Genomic DNA, 21,144 nt, shown 5'->3' on the forward strand with positions numbered 1-21,144 from the left:
CAAAACCTGGACCCCTTTTACTGCTGTAAGCGAAGTGTGAATGTCATCATCTCCATGAAGTGAATATGCTTGACAGTTTTTACAAGTAACCCCATGGTGGGGGGTGCCTGTTTAAGCCGGCACTTAGCGATTGCCTTTTTGCAGGCTGCAATCATTATTTGAAAAAGGTATGCATCATTATCAGGTAAAGATTCAGGAACCAACCCAAGAAACAATGCATAAAAAGAAAATTCAAGTTGGACTCCCAATACAGTGGACATTAATTTTAACGCCATTTCCCAAAAAGTAACAATAACGGGGTATGTACAAAATATAGGACCTGGTATGCCTGAGAAAAACTGCAATCCCTTCAACATGGAAAATCAATAGTGCACAATTTTGACTGTTGCTTAGGTGTAATAAAATAACAGACCAAACTCTTCCAACAAAAATCTGTCCAAATAAATGAGTTGGTCGTACAGATTTGAGACCTCCATCCCTCCAACCAGACGTCATCAGGTATCTCCATCCTTGTCTTTTCCCATTGATGTTTGATATGGAACTGTACATCATCTTTCAATTAACCAAGGGACAAGTAGAGTTGTCCGATATGTTTAGGATTTGATCCTTTATAAGCGTCTATAAACATTCAGCTTGGGAGCAGTATACAATTGGGGACATTGTATTTCTTTGTTAAAATAATGACGAATCTGGAGGTACCTGAATAAATCCTGTCTGTTTAAACTAACCATACTTTAGAGAGAAAGACTGGAAGCTTTCAATTTGTCCATTCCACAAAGGGCAGTCAGACCAAGGTGAGCCCATTGTCTGAATCAATGATTATATATGGCCGGTTTGAAATGTGGATCATATGAGGGCCAACCCAAAACCCCAACCTTCCTATGTAGTTGAAATGACTTAATTATTTGCAGCCATGTTTTAATGGATACATTAACACATGGACTGTTTAACTGCAAAACTTTATTAGTGCAATCCATACATCCAAGAGCAGTTTGTATTGGGTTTTTAATTGATAGACTTTCAAACATTCATTCAGTCACTAAGCATGCAAAGTATTATTGCATTACTCTTGTTAAATTTATATTGTATTATTAATTATAATAAAATAACATATTCTCCTTCAAAGTCTAAGACAGGCAAACTGTAGGTACAAAGACTGAGGTACAAAGACTGAGTGCATGTACTTGCATCAAGAGAAGAGCAAAACATTTACGTCACTTTTGCTTTTGTCTCTGCTTGACGTGTGATTAAGGACCGCCAACACAATAGGATATCTCAAAGTGAGACGGAAAGACACCATCAATGATTTAAACGTAACAACTAAGAACATGAGAACAATGTCTGCTTTCTAACATTCAAAAGTCTCGGGAAAGATGCACTTTTCCCAATTTGAAGCCAGCCTCAGTTGTCAGTGAATTTCATCTCCTCGCATTCATTCTCAGCTTATGTGCGGTGGGGTGTGTCAGAAGTCTGACCAGGAGAATCAGCTGAGATGAAAAAAAGTACAAGTTCTGGCGTGTAGAAATGGACTTTGGCACAAATGGGGAAATGTGGCCTTTCGGGAACACCTTTGCTGAGAGCATCTCCAACAAGTGAAACCTTCTGCCATTAGGCAAAGTTATCTCCAGTTTTTTTGTAAGCAGTAAAGCCAAAGTTAAAATATTAGGCTGGTCTGGACTTTGGACGAGGAGGCAGGCCATGGACCTTTGTGTTTTCTTGTTCCTGACAAGAGCTCTTAGACGGTGGTCCAGGGCAATCAGTAGGATGTGGTTCTTTGCCCAGGAGGAAGTGCTCCCAGACGGGAATAGACTTTTCCACAGATGCCCAATAGCGCGCCTGAAAGACAGAAACAAGACAACTTAGTGTCGTGCCAAAATGCCAATATCAGATCTTAACTCTTTGACTGCCAGACGTTTTCAGAAAAGGGATGCCACCAGTGCCAGCCGATTTAAGCATTTTGACTGATCTTTCAAGGTCCACAGAAAATGTTGTGTTTGGACTATGGAAACACACATACTACCAAATGAAAGATAGAACTCTCATCTTTCATCAGAAAAAAAAGTTTGTTTCTACCTTATTCCGTTTTTCAGTAATCAACAATAGAAAATGGTTAGTTTCACCCAAATGCTCGGTTTTGAAACAAAAAACGGAGAAAACAAGCTTTTTGTGAAACAATGTTATTTCATGCATTCTAGTGAATTGTACACTTCTTTTTGTCCATGAATGATGCCACAAACACCTAAACAGTGCTTTACTTCTGTAAAACACTACCACCAACAATGAAAAAGTGTTTTTTTGATAGCACAATACGTTTATTTCCATTCAACAGTGTAACAATTAGACAAAACAATTTCGCACACTATTTACAAATGTGTGCAACTGTGGTACTATTTACAATTATGTGGATGTTTCAAATACAGTTTTTCTTTTTGTAACACTCCCCTGCGTGCAAGGAGACGGAGCAGGATTTGCACAACAGATTCGTTTCACTGCGATGGCCCCTTAGCGTGCAGACGTTACACTTTCTTGACGGCCTTTTTTTCCGGGGAATAGCAAGTAGCATACTGTACCCACTCCTCCGATGAATATGCATTGGACTCGGGGTACTCTTCATCGTCTGATTGAACGTCCGCCTGTGCAGAAGTGCTCGGTTGTGCTCCGCGTTTTCCGGTGTTAGCATCGCTAGCCGGTGAGGCTTTATGACGTGGTCATAGCCGCCGCGTCAACGCTTCCAACTTCGGCGTCAACGCTTCCAACTTCGGCGTCAACCTCGGAGCCACCATCATCATCATCGTCGTCGTCATCACTGTGCTCTTTAGCATTGGTCGATGAGCTGCTTGCAACCGGTCGCCATTGTTCGCTTCCTCAGCCATCTAGCTCCGCCTCACGTCTTCTACTGCCGCGTCAACGCTTCCAACCTCGGAGTCACCGTCACCATCATCATCATCGATGATGATCATCGTCGTCATCAATGTGCTCTTTAGCACTGGTCGATGCTTTTCGTCTTTGGAAAAAAATGCTCAAGCGTGACCTGCTTGCAACCGGTCGCCATTTTCGCTTCCCATCCCCAGCCATTCTCCCCTCTAGCTCCGCCTCACGTCTTCTACTGACGCCTACCCAATCTTGTCAAAAGAGAGTCATCGCTGCCATCTAGGGGGCAAAAATAGTCATTAGGCTAACTAGATCTGCTTGAAACTTTCACCACAGCTGGCCAAGGCTTTCCTCCACCCGTTTCCCCAAAAAAATAAAAAATTGGAGAACGTCTTTTAACGTCCTTGGCGGCCCTCTGTAGGTTTTTACTAAACGTCATTTAACGTCCTTGGCAATAAAATAGTTAATACTGTGACTACCCCATGTCCAAGCATGAGAAGTTGCACATTTGCTGATGGGTCGGACATTTTAATGTGATGTTAATCTTTACTCATTCACTCCCAGCCATTTTCACTGAAGCAACCCCCTTTACTCCCAACTGTTTTACTGGATTTTGACAGATTTTGCAAGGCCCACAGAATATTGTGTTCTATTGCTATAAAAACATGGAACGCGGGGTGGGTGAACTTGCAAAATTAGAATATCACAATTTTTTAATGATAAATTCTTGATTTCGGTTTTATCACGATTTTTTATTAATAAGAAATACAAATTAAATTACACATGAAATAAGAGACATATTGAATATATGCACTTATTTGTGAAAATGATCATGGTAATAAACACCTTTTGTAAAGAAAAATATAAATTATAAAGCGTAAAACAATGACAAAAGTCACATTTCTGTTTCCAAGTAGTCTAATCAAAGTAGCAAATCTCTTGTACACAATTTGGCTGCTGTCATGGTAAAAAACAAAACAAAAAACAAGCACGTAAATAATGTTGGAAAAAAAACTGCTGGAGGTGGGTAAGTAAAAAGCTCCTTTTTACAAGGAAAGATCACAATTTTGTTTCAAATACTCTCCAATTTTGATACTGTAAATGTACAGTATAGGATCGTATGCTGAGAAATGTTTTTTGGGAGGAGCAATATGGTTGCCTCGCTGCTTTCTAAAGTCTTGGCCTATCGGCTATATCCAGTCATATATTCAGATCAGTGGTGCTAACCTTAGCATGTTGTTTTCTTGCGTGGTTAACATAATTTCACAAACATTACAATATGATTTACGGCTGGACCAGAGGTCGCTTGTTGCAAAAAAAACCTGCACTTTTTTTGTTTTTGCGCCACCATTTCTCTGCAATCTGCGTACATGCAAGGAATGGTGATGGGGGGTAAAAACAACTTACGACTTGGCAGCTCGTAACGCAGATCCAATGTCATACGGCGTGATTTTGGTGAACGCTTCCGTGACTTAGTGACGTCAAAAAGACAAGGAAGTGCACTTGATCCAGTCCCCTCGGGTTAGTGGCACCACCTCTGGTAAAGGTTTGTCACGCCCACTGAAATTCAAGAAGCTGGCTGCTCCTTTCCTTTCCCCATGCTTGCAAATGCTCCATGGAGAGGGGAAATTATGATCGAGAAAAAGTGGTTGCTTCTTTTGCCCTAAGTCTTTGAGAAGACAGTGGATACATTTTTTTTTTTGAAGGACGTTTACCGACATAATTTCTCAAAGGACTGTTTTGTTAGTGAAAGCCTGTTCAGAGCTTGATTTGCAACAGTTTAAACATAATAGATGTGTGACACGACTGCAAACGGGAAATATGTAAGTTTAACATTTTTGATTTAGCCTTCCTTCCAATCCTTTCTAATAAGATATGTGCACCTTCTACCATATTGCTGGTGTATTTTTAGTGACTTAAGTGGGAGCTACATTTGTCGTGTGGAGGTTGTTTGGTTACAAGAGGTCAGATATGATAAAGCAAACGGTGGTTGGATAATATTAAGCGGCTACATATTGAGACTGCTTGCACATTGCGACCGCGCAGTGGCCTAAATGTGCACATTTGTGTTATTCATAACCGCTTGTAAATGTCTACAAGCATTCACGGCAAATCGGTGACATTCACGGCAAAATAACGTTCGCGGGAGATTTGCCGGTTACAGCAAAAATAACCCTTCACTAAACAATCACAAACTAACGCTACAACATAGTCTCTGTAGTAACGCTACTTTTTCTTATGGTAAAACATTATGCCACTTTTCCACATATTAAAATAGTTCTCAAATGTGTAAAAGACATGTCTGTATTTTTCTTTTCTTCTGCTCCCATGGCCAGTCGTTTCCATTCACAACATTAGCACATGGCTACCATGACCGAAATCACTGCCCCTTCGAGAGAAAAGGGTATAGCCTAGGCGTGGCCTGGTGCAGCTATTTACATAAAAGTGGCACACCCCTAAAACAGGCTGTTTTGAACAGAGTATTTTTTGGCTGATTTAGGGACAGCAAAAATATTTGATCCAAAGTCAATTTTGACGAATGCATGTCACAGACATGTCTTTTACACATTTGAGAACTATTTTAGTATGTTGAAAAGTTAATATGAGACCTTTAATAAACTTCCCCGTGGACTTGGACCCTGAATTCATTATTCGTGTTGACAGCAGCGAATGAGTTGCAAAAGAGTTAAAATCTTACTCACTGCACTTTTCCAAAAAATCACATATATAGTTTAACAAATGTAAAATCCAATTTGCTAAAAATGGTAAATGAAGTGCACTAATATAGTGCTTTATCTACATCCTCCTACAGTGCCAAAAGTGCTTTACAAAACCTCACATTGACTTTTTGAAAACTATGTATTGGTGAGTAGCTGACGCTTTTTTTTAGTTTAAATTAGCTCACTTTGACTAAGATCTCCCAATGTGCCATGGGCAAAGGTGCAACCCGGGTCAATTTTTGCACCTGTTGGCATTGTTTGTGGATTCTCATTCCGCGGACCAGCTGCATGGTTGCTAGCTAGCTGGGGGGAAGTCACCATCTAGCTCAAAGGTAGCACGCCATACCACATAACTACATCACACATATTTAGCTAGCCATTATATTTCAGCCTGACAGCAACAATATCCAAAGATTCGTTCTGGTCTGAAAATTATGATTTTGTGATCGCTTTTCCAATCCCACGTGAATCTCAATTTGAATCATCACCGATTCAAGCACAGCCCTACTCCCTATCTACTGTCAGTATTGTGTATCTAAACTACTAATAACATGCCTTTATCACGTTTTTAACATTTGGTTGTTCCCCTAATCACACGGAAAAGGTATTCTGTATAGTGCTGGGCGATATGATATTTATCGTGAAGATGATAGGGAAAAAAATATTAATGTAATTTTCTTTGTCACTTACAGCTAAAAGCAAACAAAATAACAACAGGTTTGATAAGCGATTCAGAAAATGGATGGATATCCTAAAGTTTAATACCTTTCATATCACTAAATATTATTTTCACACTGCAGTCCTGAGTTTTGATTTTGACTTGAAATATGCACAATAAATGTTTTCAAAACGACATTACAGTAGAGCTCATCATTTTTTATTTTTAAACTATTTCTGTCTGAAACATTTCTTGTATTTAGATTCATAAATACATTTGTAAAAAAAAAAGGAAAAAAAAAAGATGTTAGTGGTTACTGTGCTTCTTTTGTGAACATTTGATAATTTTATATAAGCAGCCCTACTGGATGCATTTTTCTTTTGATACAGATCTCTTTTTCCACTTTAAAATAAAATGAGAAAATAAACATAGTGTGTTATATATTTTTTTTTAATAGAAAAACTGAAAATATATTAAATTAAATAAATAAAAATATATAAAAAATAAAATTGCCTATATCGTGATAGAAGTTTTTTCCCATATTGCCCAGCACTAATTCAGCACATACAGTATATACATATATTTACTAGTTGTCACTTAGGAGTTGATTGCGTCAAATATTTGTATTAAATGAAAATATGATTGCTTTAGATTAATCAATTACAATACCTGATTAAGCATTTTAAAAATCTAGACCCATTATGAGTTTATTTTAATGACGCAGTGCGGCGGTTATCATAAATAGTTGCTGGTAGGAAGGATCACAATGATTACCGGCTATACGGTGCATATTGTCCAGGTCGGAAGCGCATCTGTATGCCCCAAAAAACAAGTAACAAAAATGACCTGAAATTTGCATCTGTCAGTCTGATAGAACATTTTGTTACCTCAAGGGCAAAGACATTCGGGTGGTGCCGTGGTCTTCCACAGAGGTGATTCTCTAACTTCTGCACATTCTATAGAAACAAAAAGCCAGCACAATTATGAACAGCTTGTCTCTAATAAGCACTAGACTAAATTGCACTAAAATTGATTTAGAAAGACATAATAATCAGATTCCTAGAGTATTGTCATTTAATCAGAAGGTTAGTGTTGTGGGAGAAAAATTTAATCAATATTCATAGTCATGGAACTGACAATACATTGCAATAAACATACTGTGAAGAATGTTGATATTCTCATTTGTACCTGACAACAGATCAATAACTATGATCTAAACTAATTACATGGACGCTTAAAAGTACCGTCTGACGGATTTCCATTGGCGTTTGTAAACAACATTCAAAACTGACGCTCAAGGAAGCCGAGGAAAGCAGCCAACCAGGAACGGGCTCGAAACCACTCCACCAATCAGGAGCGGAGGTTTGCACAACCAACCAGGAACAAACTCAAAACCACTCCACCAATCAGGAGCGGGGGTTTGCACAGCGAAATTTGCAAATCCCACTGTCGGACAGTACCTTTAAATGAATGAACAAAAACATGAAAACATATTTTTGCCTTTCTACTGCCTGTACAAGTTTTTGTATTTCATTATTTCTGGCCAATTTAGCACTAAAAGTCACCTGATTCAACAGTTGAACTAATAAAAATCATCTTGATTCTGTTACAGCATCATATCTGGCAGCAGCAGCCTCTGTTCACTCTCAGTGCGGTAACAAGATATGACAGCAGTTAATGCTGTCGAGGACGGAGCCTACTGAAATTGCTTAATGCACTGGTCTGGATTTCAGCAGATACTTTCCAATCATGGCCATCGTATCTTCCATCCACTTCATCTTCTGTCTTGCTGCTTCTATGATATTATTTAGCTGCTAAATGCTTTCCACATTTGCCTCTATTAACTCATTCACTCCCAGCCATTTTCACTGAAGCAACCCCCTTCGCTCCCGGCTCTTTTACTGGATTTTGACTGATTTTGCAAGGCCCACAGAATATGGTGTTCTATTGCTATCAAAACATGGAACCTACCAAAAGAAAGATTAGAGTCTCTTCTTTCATCAGGAAAAAATACATATTTTTATCTGTAAAATTAGCTTTATAGCTAAGTTTCGTCTATATTCACATTCCTGGTGAAAACACTGGGAAAAAGAGCTTGTTGCAACAAGGCCCTGGTTGAGTTCTTATACTCAAATAATACAAATGAGTTAAAGAGACAGTGTGTACAATTTAGTGCCATCTAGTGGTGAACTGATAAGAATGCAACAACCTAAATTCGACACGTGCATATTTTGAAGCACACGTAATACGGCGCCTTTAAGAGACCACGCTTCGCAAACCTACCACCAATTACTCGTCCCATCTCGGAATCTAAGGCATTTATACTCGGTCTCGAACTGGGTAGTCTTGGGATTTTTTATCAACACCAGTTGAGATCAGACCAGTACTACTGCGATCAAGAAATAACGCAAGTGCTCATGCGCAGTCTTCCCAGTGGCGCCAAGAGTGTCACACCACCTGCACCCACAAAGTTTTCAAGAAAATTTATTAAAAATATATTTAAAAAGAAAAAAAAATGTGTCGCGACAGGATATACCGCATGTAACATTAGTTCGCCATCACTCACTTGTGGATCGTGAGGCTAGAGGAGACGTGGTAACAGGACTGAGACCCACCTCCCGTCCAACCCGCCTCCCATCAACACCACCCACCGGAGTCCACCCACCCAAGTAGATTTCAAATCTGTGGGAAACACTGATTAGTGTACCGTGGATAATTCTCAAGTTAATAACTTATGATATTATTATAAACTTTTGCAATTCAGTGACGCTTAGTCTGCTCTTCTTAAAAGGAACCCCGACTCTAATGACAAGTTTCCTAAATCAAATGATTTATTTGGTTCTTAGTAACATATCTATGAGATTCATTTTTCAAAAATCCTTTCCAGTTTAATACATTTTGTAGAAACTTTATTTGTACGTAGAATAGCCACTCGCTCTCTGACGAGCAATGCGAAACGGGTATAAAAAAAAGTGAGGTAAGCCTTGTAGGGTTCCTAAAGAAACAACATGCGACTGGGAGAGTCACCTTCCCCCACGCCATGCTCTCGAGGGCTCTCCTGATCACATGGTGTTTCTTTATAAACACTACAAGGCTTACCTCGCTTTCTTTTCCCGTTTCACATTGCTGTTCCTAAAAAAATAACATGTGATCGAGAGAGTCACCCTCCCCCACGCCGTGCTCTCGTCATTCACCAGACGCATTCAAGAATTTTGATTAGAGGTAGACTGATAGGGTTATTTCCCTGATATCGATTATTAGTAGTCAAGGACGCCGATAACCGATATTTGGAGCCGATATTCATTTTCACACAATAAATTTTTTTTTTAAATTTGCATCAAAATAAAAAAAATACAATCTCTAGCTCTTAAATTTGTTGAATTTTTAAGCATATGTTTATTGAGCACCTTTTAAGATTCGCAAAATATTGGAGTAAAAAAAAATCTCCATAAACAAGTAAATAGCTTTCTATTGTTTTCTACAGTAAATAAAGTTCACCAAAATTTCAAAATATCTTTCAGTATGAAAATTTTACATATCTTAGTTATAATTTCAAACTAAAACAGAAGGTGCAAAGAGTTCCCTGGGTCAAGCAGCATCTCTTATAACGTTAACTGAAAATTAAAATTAATAGTTTCCTGAAGTTGACGCATTTTTAAAATTGAAATATGACCCCTGTATGATTCTTCAAAAAGGCCGATGCCGATATTTGTCAAAATGCTGAACATCGGCACAGATAATCAGTTTATCCCTAGTTATGATCGTCCCTTTAGGAACGCTACGGAGGCTTACCTAGCTTTCTTTATACCCGTTTGGCATTGCTCAACAGAGAGACAGCCGCCATTCTACATCACAACGCACTGAATGTGTTGCGACATAAACAACAATGGCGGCATACGTACAAATCAAGTTTTTACAAAATGTATTTAACTGGAAATATTTTTTTAAAAATGTATCTCATAGTTTTGTTAATAACAACTTGGGGTGTTAGAAAAAATCGATTCGGCAATATATCGCGATATTACAGTGCGCAATTCTCGAATAGATTCGATATGCGGCCGAATCTATTTTTAAACTTCAATTTTTTTATGGGAATATTCAACAAAACGTCTTACTTAGGGTTAGTATTCACACATAAAATATTAAGGCTTAATGTTCCATTAATATAACATTCTACCATGCTTAATTTCAGTGCTGTTCAAACATGAAACAGACTGCAACCTGTTTGTTAAATGCAGTGGCTCAGTTACACGCCTAAATTTTCAGATAAATAAATACATTTTCATACAAATCATACAGTGTACATGTACAAGTTTACTGATTAGTATTTTCTAAATTTGAGTGAAAAAATAATAATCGGAATAACCAATTTTGGATTTGTATCGGGATTAATCGGTATCGAATCGAATCGAATCATGACCTATGAATCGTGATATAAATCGAATCGCCAGGTACTAGGCAATTCACACCCTTAATAACAACCAAATAAATCATATGGAGCAAACTTGTCATTACAGTTGGGTTCCTTTTAAGCTTGTCATTACAGGAAGTCCTCGAGTTACGATGCACCTACAACGTTTCGACTTTACGACACCCGTGCCTCATCCGTAGCACCTTTTTTTCGTTAACATTTCCCACAGTAATCACGCCATCTTAATGTTATTTAAAGTTGTGTTGTTGTAATATACAGCAACGGGCGTTCATTGAGCAGGTCACATTTCCGTGTTTAAGTTTCCAAGCTCCGCTTTGCTGACTGTCAGCAACAAATGTTCATGCGGAAACACAAAATATTGGTTCCGGAAACTTACGGGTGCCGCAAATGTATTTTTTTCAACTATTGTACAAAGTATTTTGACGTAAATTTTCAACTTTAAAAGTGAAATCCGACTTACGTGGAAATTCAGGCTACGTCACCAGTGTAGGAACGGAACTCGTTTGTAACTCAAGGACTCCCTGTAATTTTTTATTATTGGTTGTCTTTTATGTTTTCATAAGCTCAATTTTGTTGCATCTGTCCAATAGAACGTGACAATAAAGGCTTTCTATTCTATTTTGTGATTGTTTTTGCGTCTGTAAAGAACGCTGAGTTGAGTGTGTAAGTCTATGTTCACACAGACCTGCATGTACATGTAGCTCATACATGAGATATGGTGCTTTGATTGCTTCACTGACATTTGGATAACTTGAACAATTAATAAATCAATGTGTTACGGTAGCTTGACATTATTATATTTTAAAGAGTTTGATGGTATCACTAAACGTTAGAATAGCGACACCTCCGTACCCTAAATGCGGAAATGATTAGTGCAATAGTCCATTGTTTGAGTTGAGGGTGCAGCACACTGATCTGTATGTACTGTATAAAGTAACCGGATAGCTTATAGGTGAAGAAATGTTTCTCGGAGGACGATCCTATACGTTTATAGTATCGAGATTGGAGAACATTTAAGACAGTAGCCTACTTAGTAGAAACAGCATGAATTATGAGTGTTTTAAATTTGTTAAACATAAACAAGAGGCGTTCAGACATTTTACATATTGCCTTAAATACATGCATAAATGATATGCTTGCTGATTTTTACAGGAGGAAACTTGTATATATATTTTTTTATTAAAGAATTATACCTGCCTTTCAACAAAATCTGACAAATCTAATATTGGGGTCTCAGGAACTGAGCGATAAAAGAAAAAGGGGGTCTTCAAAGCAGCACATACCGTCAGCATACCCATATGTAAACTCTATCTGTAACCTCACCCTAAACTCAACCTAACACCCAACCCGTTCTTACTGTGTATGACCTGTGTCCATCACAAAAAAAAAAAAAAAGGTTGAGAAGCACTGCTGTAGGATACGACCTATCCAGTTATGCATACAGATCAGTGGTGCAGCACAAAGTACGGTGGCCCACAATAACACTTCCGATACGAAAGGGAGACATTAAATAATTTAGGTATTGATGGGGTGTTGTACCTGTAGCAGGGTGCTGTTCCTTTGACGAGCGACTTCAGACTTGATGAACTGCTCCTTACTTTGAATCTTCATTGTCTCTCTACGGCTCTTCATCTGCTCGAGCAGCTGTGCCCTATTTGCTAAACTGGTGACCCGGAAAAGTAAACGACAGAAAGGAGAAGTCTATATTACTTAACTTTACTCATACAAGGAATTTAAAAGGCGTCCATTGTTGGCAAAAGGTTTTCGAGTAAATCAGGAGAATTTGACCAAAAGTGAATTAAGTTGCGGCAACTCTTCACAATCACGTATTGAAAACGACACCATTTACTCGGTCAGAAACCAATCATTTAGTCAAATGCACTTACATTTCTTCGTGTTTCTCAAATACCTCCATTTCTTTTGGGTTAAACTGGTCGCATTAATGTAAACAGTGTGCACCAAACATACTCTTCTTCTTTTTCCTCTCTGTATGTTTGTTGGTAAACTCGCCCAGCGTTGCAATACTGCCACCAAGTGACAAAATAGGTCGCTGCAACGCTAGTCAGAAGGGCTGTATATCTAAATATTCTTATTTGTAATATGACTTTGTCAAATGCATGTTTCTTTTGGCATAAACTCAATGTACTAACAAACCTACTGACAATAGGTGTTATTCTACCAGTGCTATGAAGTAAATTTAACTGTTTTACAGTTTAATCTGTTTAAATTACAATAATTTGTGAATTATCCCCCCAAAATTTGACCTTTTAAGCATTTTCTAGCTGTCAAATCAAGAGTTGTGTTTGGTTCAGAGTTTTACAACATTTTAATGTAAATTACACAATGCTACATTGTTTTTGTATTGACCGTTTTTTTAACGTCACAATTTTACAGAAATTCACTGTTAATTCTATAGATTTTTTTTTACAGTGTACATCACTGCTATGCTAAGGGTTGCACAAATGGTCAGCTAGCTGGACCTGTTCTAAAAATAGCTATAGTGATGGGACATATCACAATATTATGAATTCCTTGGATGTTGTAGAAGTGATTGTTTGAAAATGTGAACATTGGCAGAGATTTATAGATATAGCGTTGCATATTAATATTTATGTGGTTCCTAAATATTGTGAGAAATCATTTAAATGATCAGTGTCTTGGTGCCATTCATTATTAATATAACAGAAACATTATTAAAAGTGAATTGAGCAAATTTGCTGTTAATTTATGGAAGCTTGATGATGCATTCGGATGAATGGATGACGGATAGATGAAGTTTCTTTAGCCAAGTAGCGTATTTAAAAAGCGTATTTATTGGGGAAGAGAGCAAGCGGGTCTGCTTTCGACAACCTTCAGTCTTATCACGGAAGAGAAAAAAAGTGTGAGCACTATGACACAAGCATCCCATATTCAGTATCCTAGCGCCTCACTGTGGCACAAGCGCAACAATGCAAATCAACTGAGGACATAAACAATATTACTTAACATTTGTTATTTCAAAAGTGTATATCAAACTACTCTTCGCATTCATCTGATACCCAAAAAGTACCTCTCCGCTTTAAAAGGCTGGTGATTGCTGATTTAGTCTTCAATTAACCTTTTAGGCATAATTATGAAATGTGGGAGGAAACCGCCAGAGAAACCACGTAGGCACAGGGAAAAGATGCACAAAGACAGATGTGCTAACCAGTTGCACTATTCATTTGTTAAGGGGAAATCAACCTCAAAATGGACCATAATATGTTTGTTTTATGCACTTGCACTGGTCTAAACACAGTATTCTGATGAATAATGCGTTTGGGGAACATGAATTAAACAGCAAAATCCACCCGTTTTTATCCATCTCAGGGGACGGCCATTTTGCCTCTTGCTGCAGAGTAAAAATGACATCACATTTTCTTGTTGCTCAGATACCAATCACAGCTCACCTGTTTTCTGAGTTTGGCCATGTGACATTAGCAAGCTGAACCCTGATTGGTTGTTGCCTGAGTCCTAAGCAACTGTGATGTAATTTTCAGTCGACAGCAAGTGGCAAAATGGCCGCCCACATAGATTGGATAAAAGCGGGTGGATTTTGCTAATTCATTCATATTCCGCAAACACAATATTCATCAGAATGCTATTAGACGAATGTTGCTGCATAGAACATATTGTAAAGAAAGTTTTTGGGTTGACTTCTCAAATCTTTTTTTTTTTTTTTTTACTTGAGAGTCTGTTTTAGTACAAGGTCCAGTTAACCTAATGTTGAAATATTTGAGTGGCCGTGTGAGTGTATATATACATCTATTCGCTATGTTGTTTAAATTAGGTTGTGGTAAGCTGGAGCCCGTCTAAGCTATCACATTTATAGATCAAACTGGTTAGCATTGGCACACACTCACCATTTGTTGTCTCTTGACTGATGATTATTAATTGCTTCTAAGAAGTGAGCAGAGAGGGAGAGAAAAACACAAGTCAAAGTAAAAACTCCAGAACATGTTTTATTGTATGTATAGCAATACATTTTACATGTTAAATAACACTATAGTAGAATGTTTCCATATGGCTATTAACAAAAAGAACAAGAAAGAAAGAAATCCATTTTAATCTTAATATCACAATTACTGCCTGGTTTTACATGGAGGGCGCAAAGCTGGGAAGTGGAATACAATGGATGACTACCGGAAGCTGGGAAAAACTAACAGCATGTACTCAGAAGTGATTCATATTTGAAAAATAAAAAATTTAAATCCACAAGCATTTTCAATGTTATTCAGGAAATAGAAAATTACGTTGACAGTAGAAAGAAGAAATATTAAATTAAATATTAAATACAGCTTAAGCAAAAATAATGCATTTCCTCTGTCCCAGTCACCAGTTCTCAGAGAAGGGTGCATTTAGAGGCAACAAAATATATACAATTCTTATGCACAGTACAGCTGTGTGACAGCACTGATATTTTCTGAAATAGAAACCGTCTTAATAAAGAAACGGAAAAAACAATTCAGCTAGCAGAAACCATGTCTTAACGAAGGATGTAAGATTTCATATGCAGCAATGCACGCTTATTAAGAAACAAGATCAAGGTTGTCAAGTCATGGACAAATCTATCAGAATCATCGCACAAATTTCAAATCATTTCTAGGATATTGAGCAGAGATGCTTGCCATTTGTGGCACAAAGGTTGTACAACAGTCTAGCTTTCATTCAATTACAATTGAAGGTCTCATTATCAACAGTTAGCTACTTGAACTAACGATATAAGTTGCTAGTATAAATCAGCTTGGTGCAATGTAATGCTTGTTGATTTTAACATCCCCCAATTAGTTGTGGGGTTTTATTTAATGTAGTTTGTTTCGAACTAACCATTATGTAAGGGAAACCAATCTGTAAGACATACAAAATGTTACAGCTGTATTTTCATGATTGAAATCCCTACATTATTAGGCAATTTGTGAAAGATAACTGAATGAAAATAAGGACATCTTGTTTCTAGGTGTCAAAATTAGTGCGTTAACTTTGAGTTAAAGTTCCTTTAATGCCACTTCTTTCTTTTTTTTAAACACATGACTTATACAGTAATAAATTTGATAATGCATATATTTGTGGAGACTGGGGTCAAGTTGTATTTTACAATTTTTAAAATGTGCAGAATTTCACAAGTTTGTTCATGTTAAATATTAGATAGCTCTTAATATGAAAATAAAAATTCACTGAGCTGTCACCAACGTCTTACAAATGCAATTATGCCATCTAGTGGCAGAAAAATCACCTCAAGACAAATCAATATTACACTTTTTTTCTTTAAGTACATTACATATTTTTAATCTTAAACTCAATTTTATAAATTGTGAAATTCTGTATCAATGACTAAAAGATGCAGCCATATTTCTATTCATTCATCATCCCCCCCTCCCCACACTTTTATGTTCCTTTTGATTAGGTACGTAATTAACTAATTCACTCCTAGCCATTTTCACTGAAGCAACCCCCTTCACTCCCGAGTGTTCTATTATTAAAAACATGGAACCAACCAAAAGAAATATTAGAGTATTTCTGTATCTGTTTTGCATCAATTGGCATTGGAATATAGCTAAGTTTCATCATTATTCACAAACACTGGCACAAAGAGCTTGTTGCAACATAGCCCTGGTTGATCTCTTATACTCTGTTGCCACCTGCTAGCCGTTTTTTTTGTAATAACTACCATTGTTTTAAGCGACCTCTTCTTGTCAGAAGCTGTATGTTCTAGCATTAAAAAAAACATAAAAAAAAACAACAACAACGTATAAATACGTTTTTGGGAGTGCAGGACAAAGTATAAAGCAACCAAATACAAAACAGTAAGCAGGGCGGGAACAGTGTCTTCTTACGGCGCTCGAGAAAGAGGTCATTGTGCCGCCTGTAATCTCAAAACGTACGTCGGTAAACCAAAGGTAACATGGAAAAGAAGCAGATAAAATCAATCACACAAAGGTTATCAAATATAATTTAAAACATTCTCTTGTCTGTTTCTCAGTTAATAGGTCATGCAATAATGAAAGGGAACAGACATGAAGTTAAGTAGTTCAAAGAAATGACGTTATTTCACCATCTTGTCTCTCGCCAGACAGCACAAAAAGAGGTCAGGTGATCGATAACAGAGAACGCTGAGAATCACACCCTGTTTTGGTTTTCTTCAACCTGTTGCATAGAACTTGCAGAGTATATGTTCCCTTGCATATCATAGTGTGTCCATCTAATAGCAAGTTTTTTCACTTACACATAAGTGACCGCACTTAACTAACAGAATGATCTCAATGAGACGAGTAATAAGAGTGTTAAGAGTACGTGAAGTGTGACAACATAGCAGCATACACATAAAAAGAGCAGAAGGGTGCAGTAATGGCTGATAAAATATGCACAAGTGCATATGTACATATTGTGTAAAGTTCATATATACAAAATCCAAAGGTGAGCCATAAAAAGATGTCAAAAAATTCAGTTGTAACACCTCCTTATTACCACTTTGTTGTTAGGTATTCTAACAAGAATGTGATTTACAAAAAAAAAAGGAACAGGACAAAGCAAAAACAATGCCTCAACAGAGAAATGCATTTGTAGAACAAGAGCTCAGTGGTAACAGATGTAGTTTCTTATGTTTATGGGGGGTAATGCAGTTGGCCAGAAGGGCGTAGGATGTATGAAGGACCAAAATTGCCAAAATTAAACGTAAATAAATGAATAAATATACAAATAAATAAATAAATGTGAAAATAAAAACGGCTATAAAACAATTAATTCAAAAATTAAATACAAATGGAAATAAAAACAACTAAATATATTCATATACCTAATTAAATAAACAAAAGTACAAATAAGTACAAAAAGAAAAAATGAGATTAAAAAAATAAATATAAAAATAAATATATAAACAGATTTAAATATTAATCAATAAATAAAAATGCTCTGCTCTCACATTAATTTATTTCATGCTGCAGACACTCCTGTCAGGTCGAAATGTTATTCAAATGAGGGGGCGGTCCTAATTGTGTCTTGGGTTGGGCTCCGCTGTTGCAAACTGCCTAGAGCAGGGGTGGGCACACTTGGTCCTCAAGGGCCAGAGTCGTGCAGGTTTTGGATGTTTCCCTTGTCCAACACAGCTGATAAATGATCAGCTCATCAACAAGCTCTGCATAACCTTGGTAACGATCCTGTTGATTGGAATCAGCTGTGTTGCAGCAGGGAAACCTCCAAAACCTGCAGGACGCCGGCCCTTGAGGACCGTGTTTGCCCATGACTGACCGGGTCAGCGAACAAGGAAGTCCCGCCGGCTTGCGACTATCTTGACTGTCACCACAACTTGCAACTTGAGGTGCTCAACAACAATAAATGTGAGAGCAGAGCATTTTTATTGATTGATATTTAATTCTATTTATATATATTTATATTTTTGTATTTATTTCTATAAAAAAATGTATTTGTTTAATGTTGTTTTTATTTTTGTATTTATTTTTACTTTCTATATATATATATAGAGAGAGAGAGAGAGAGAGAGAGAGAGAGAGAGAGAGAGAGAGAGAGAGAGAGAGAAAGAGAGAGATTTATTTCCATTAATATTTGTTTGTATTTAATTTTTGAATACTATATTTTGTAGACGTTTTTATTTTCACTTAAATTTATTTATTTAGTCATTTATTTATATTCAATTTTGGCAGCTTTGTTGCTCCATAGGGACGAGTTATTGTAGTTGAGAAGTATGTAGCCTGTGAGGTGACTTTGACCTCCTCCTTCAGCTTATTTCAATCCAATGGAAAGAACAGAGCAAATGTACTTCGCAGAAGTAGGTGGTATAGCAGGGAACAAGGTTGTGGAATGTCAAAACAATCAACTTGCACGAGCCACATGAGTGGGCTTCAGCATAGGCAGTAACATTGACATTAGATATTATATAGTGCAACAAGAAACGACAGTTGTGTATGTCATTGCCTGCCGACACTCTGGGGAACTTAAAAAAAACGCACGTGCACACCCTTCATTTGGAGGACATTAAGACGAAAAAAATAAATATCCCCAAAAATTTCTATTAGCATAAAAAAAGTAATTGTTTTATTTTATTTTAACCAAGAGTCTGGCAAAAAGGCCTCAAAAAGTCTAATAGTTCTTTGACGGCTTACAAAGTGAAATGCCTCCCCTTCAAGCGCTCCAGCAGTCGAGGAGGTGCAACAGGATGTCTGGGGACACAGAACATCCTCAGTCCACTTCTGGCCCTCACACCAGCGATTCTCTACTTTCTGCCTGTTCTGATTGATCAGACAAGGATGACAAGGTCCGGTTAATGTCCAGAGACCCAAAGCTGATCTCCTTGGTTTGGACAAGGCTGAGGAGGGCTTCATACAGGAACTGGTACTGATCCTGGTGAGAAGTTCACAAATTGGTATTGGACGGATACCAAGACAAGGAGAGGAGACACAGAGAAGAGAATGTTGGGATCAAATATTAACCACATCTTCATTAACATCATACTCACAAAATATACAGTTGTGCTTGAAAGGGTATGTAAACTTATGAACACACCGTTTGGTGAGAAAAAGGTTGAATGCCCATAAAACCCAAAATACTGTGGAAATTGTTTTGATCTTTTCAAAGGTTGAAGTTGACATGAGTAGAGACGTGCATGTGAATTTTGGTGACGATTCATAGCATTTTTGTGTCACTAAGCAACGTTCAGCTTTTGTACATTTACAGTTGTGCTCATAAGTTTACATAAACCACACCACATACGTAAACCACAACTTCCTCACACTTTAAAATCAAACATTTGGACTATTTTACGCAAGACTAGCCTGTATCCCACTGAGTGTTTGCGAATGTGGCAAATGTAAATTTCTCAGTTCCTTCAACATTGCAAACATTCACCAACAGTTTTTCTAGAAAAAAAATTAAAACTGTTGGTGAACATCGGGCGAGGGGGGGCTTGGAACCAGTGTAACTAGTTGACAGTGATTGTTAAGAAATATGTTTGTAGACAATGAGGATGTTGAAAATTTCAACAGCTTTGTAATGGAATGGACGACGAATAATTATCACCCGATTCCCCGAGGTTATTACAACCGCGCTCTAGTGTTGAAGGTAAATATACACAGATGCGACAGTTTTTTGTTGATTAAAAAAATTATATCTATATATCTATCTATATACAGTATATCTAATATATATATATATATATATCTAATATATCTAATATATATATATATATATATATATATATATATATATATATATATATATATATATATATATATCTAATATATATATATATATATCTAATATATCTAATATATATATATATATATATATATATATAGGAGGTTTATAATAATAAACATAGGTTTGTGTGAACGCCACAGGTGTAAGCTCTGAAATGTTTTTGGAATTATATTACTGCTTCAGGAGCTGAGATGTCAATTATTTAGTCAGCATCCACGATACTGTTGAATTTCCAGGAAAACTTCAGGTTTTCAGGGGTGACTCTAAAGTCACCCAAAGGTTTTAGAGCAGGAGTGGGCAAATTCAGTCCTCGAGGGCCGGATTCCTACAGGTTTTGGATGTTTCCCTTCTCCAACACAGCTGATATCAGCAAGCTCTACATAAGCCTGATAACGATCCTGATGATTGGAATCAGCTTGTGTTGGAAAAAGGAAACCTCCAAAACCTGCAGGACTCCGGCCCTTGAGAACCAAGTTTGCCCACCTCTGCTTTAGGCCTTAATGGGTTAATGCATGTAGTTATTAGAGCTGTCAAACGACTACATTTTAAAATTAGATTAGTGGAGGGGGTTGGAGGAGACGCATGCGCGAGATGCTGTGATTATCGCGAGACCTACAGCGAGACCAGGACACCCCAACATGGCAGCGCCCTGCTGCTAAGATAGAACTAGCTCTATTATGCTAAACTAATTCGAGTTTAACCATCATATATCTTGGCTTTTCTCTTTTCTCTTTCATCCGACAGATTTGGAATACCATCCAACGTGGAGGACCTCGAACGCTTCATTGACGGTTATTTTTACAACTGCGCGATGGAGGACTCTTCCGTCGAGAAACCGTCTAAGAAACCCTCTAAAAAGAGAAAGAATGACTCAGCGACGGACACGGACGACCTAACTACTACGGAGGTCTCGGTCAGTATGCTGGAGTCCATAAATAAAAAGTTAGAGGTCCTCTCCCTAATCGGCGAGGAGGTGAAGGGATTTAAGGTAAGTATGGAATTCCTCAGCCAACAAATAAATGATCTCCAACGCAACAATGCCGAGATACACGCTACACTCGTGACTGTTTCAGCCGAGTTAGAAACCATTAAAAAGGAAAATAAAATGCTAAAAGAAACTATTCTGGATGTTCAATCCCACAGCATGCAGGATAATTTAATATTCTTAGGTATATCCGAGAACACCTCTGACAATCCAGAGGTTGAGATAAAAAAATTTATGATGACATCGTTAA

At 37.4% G+C, this 21,144-nt stretch overlaps 2 protein-coding genes across 5 annotated transcripts in view; both read right to left on the bottom strand.

Annotated features, from left to right (window-relative positions):
• Positions 1–940: 940 nt before the first annotated feature.
• On the bottom strand, positions 941–12,713 carry cep15 (centrosomal protein 15). Of its 2 annotated transcripts, XM_077573658.1 has the most exons (4): positions 12,568–12,713; positions 12,221–12,344; positions 7,137–7,205; positions 941–1,836 (listed from the first exon to the last, which is right to left on the bottom strand). In XM_077573658.1, the coding sequence occupies exons 1-4, from the start codon at positions 12,594–12,596 to the stop codon at positions 1,663–1,665; spliced, it is 396 nt and encodes a 131-aa protein (XP_077429784.1). In that variant the 5' UTR covers positions 12,597–12,713; the 3' UTR covers positions 941–1,662. The 2 variants fall into 2 exon arrangements, with proteins under 2 accessions (XP_077429784.1, XP_077429786.1); XM_077573660.1 differs by lacking the exon at positions 7,137–7,205.
• Positions 12,714–14,641: 1,928 nt separating this feature from the next.
• The window catches only part of LOC144056163 (receptor-type tyrosine-protein phosphatase gamma-like), a 426,470-nt gene continuing 419,967 nt past the window's right edge, over positions 14,642–21,144 (bottom strand). For all 3 annotated transcript variants that reach the window (XM_077572672.1, XM_077572671.1, XM_077572673.1), the window contains one exon: positions 14,642–19,054. In XM_077572672.1, the coding sequence (XP_077428798.1) occupies positions 18,911–19,054 (144 nt within the window). In that variant the 3' untranslated portion in view covers positions 14,642–18,910. The remainder of the gene's footprint in view (positions 19,055–21,144) is intronic.

The sequence above is a fragment of the Vanacampus margaritifer genome, chromosome 8 (assembly GCF_051991255.1).
Source record: "Vanacampus margaritifer isolate UIUO_Vmar chromosome 8, RoL_Vmar_1.0, whole genome shotgun sequence".
Lineage (NCBI taxonomy): Eukaryota > Metazoa > Chordata > Actinopteri > Syngnathiformes > Syngnathidae > Vanacampus > Vanacampus margaritifer.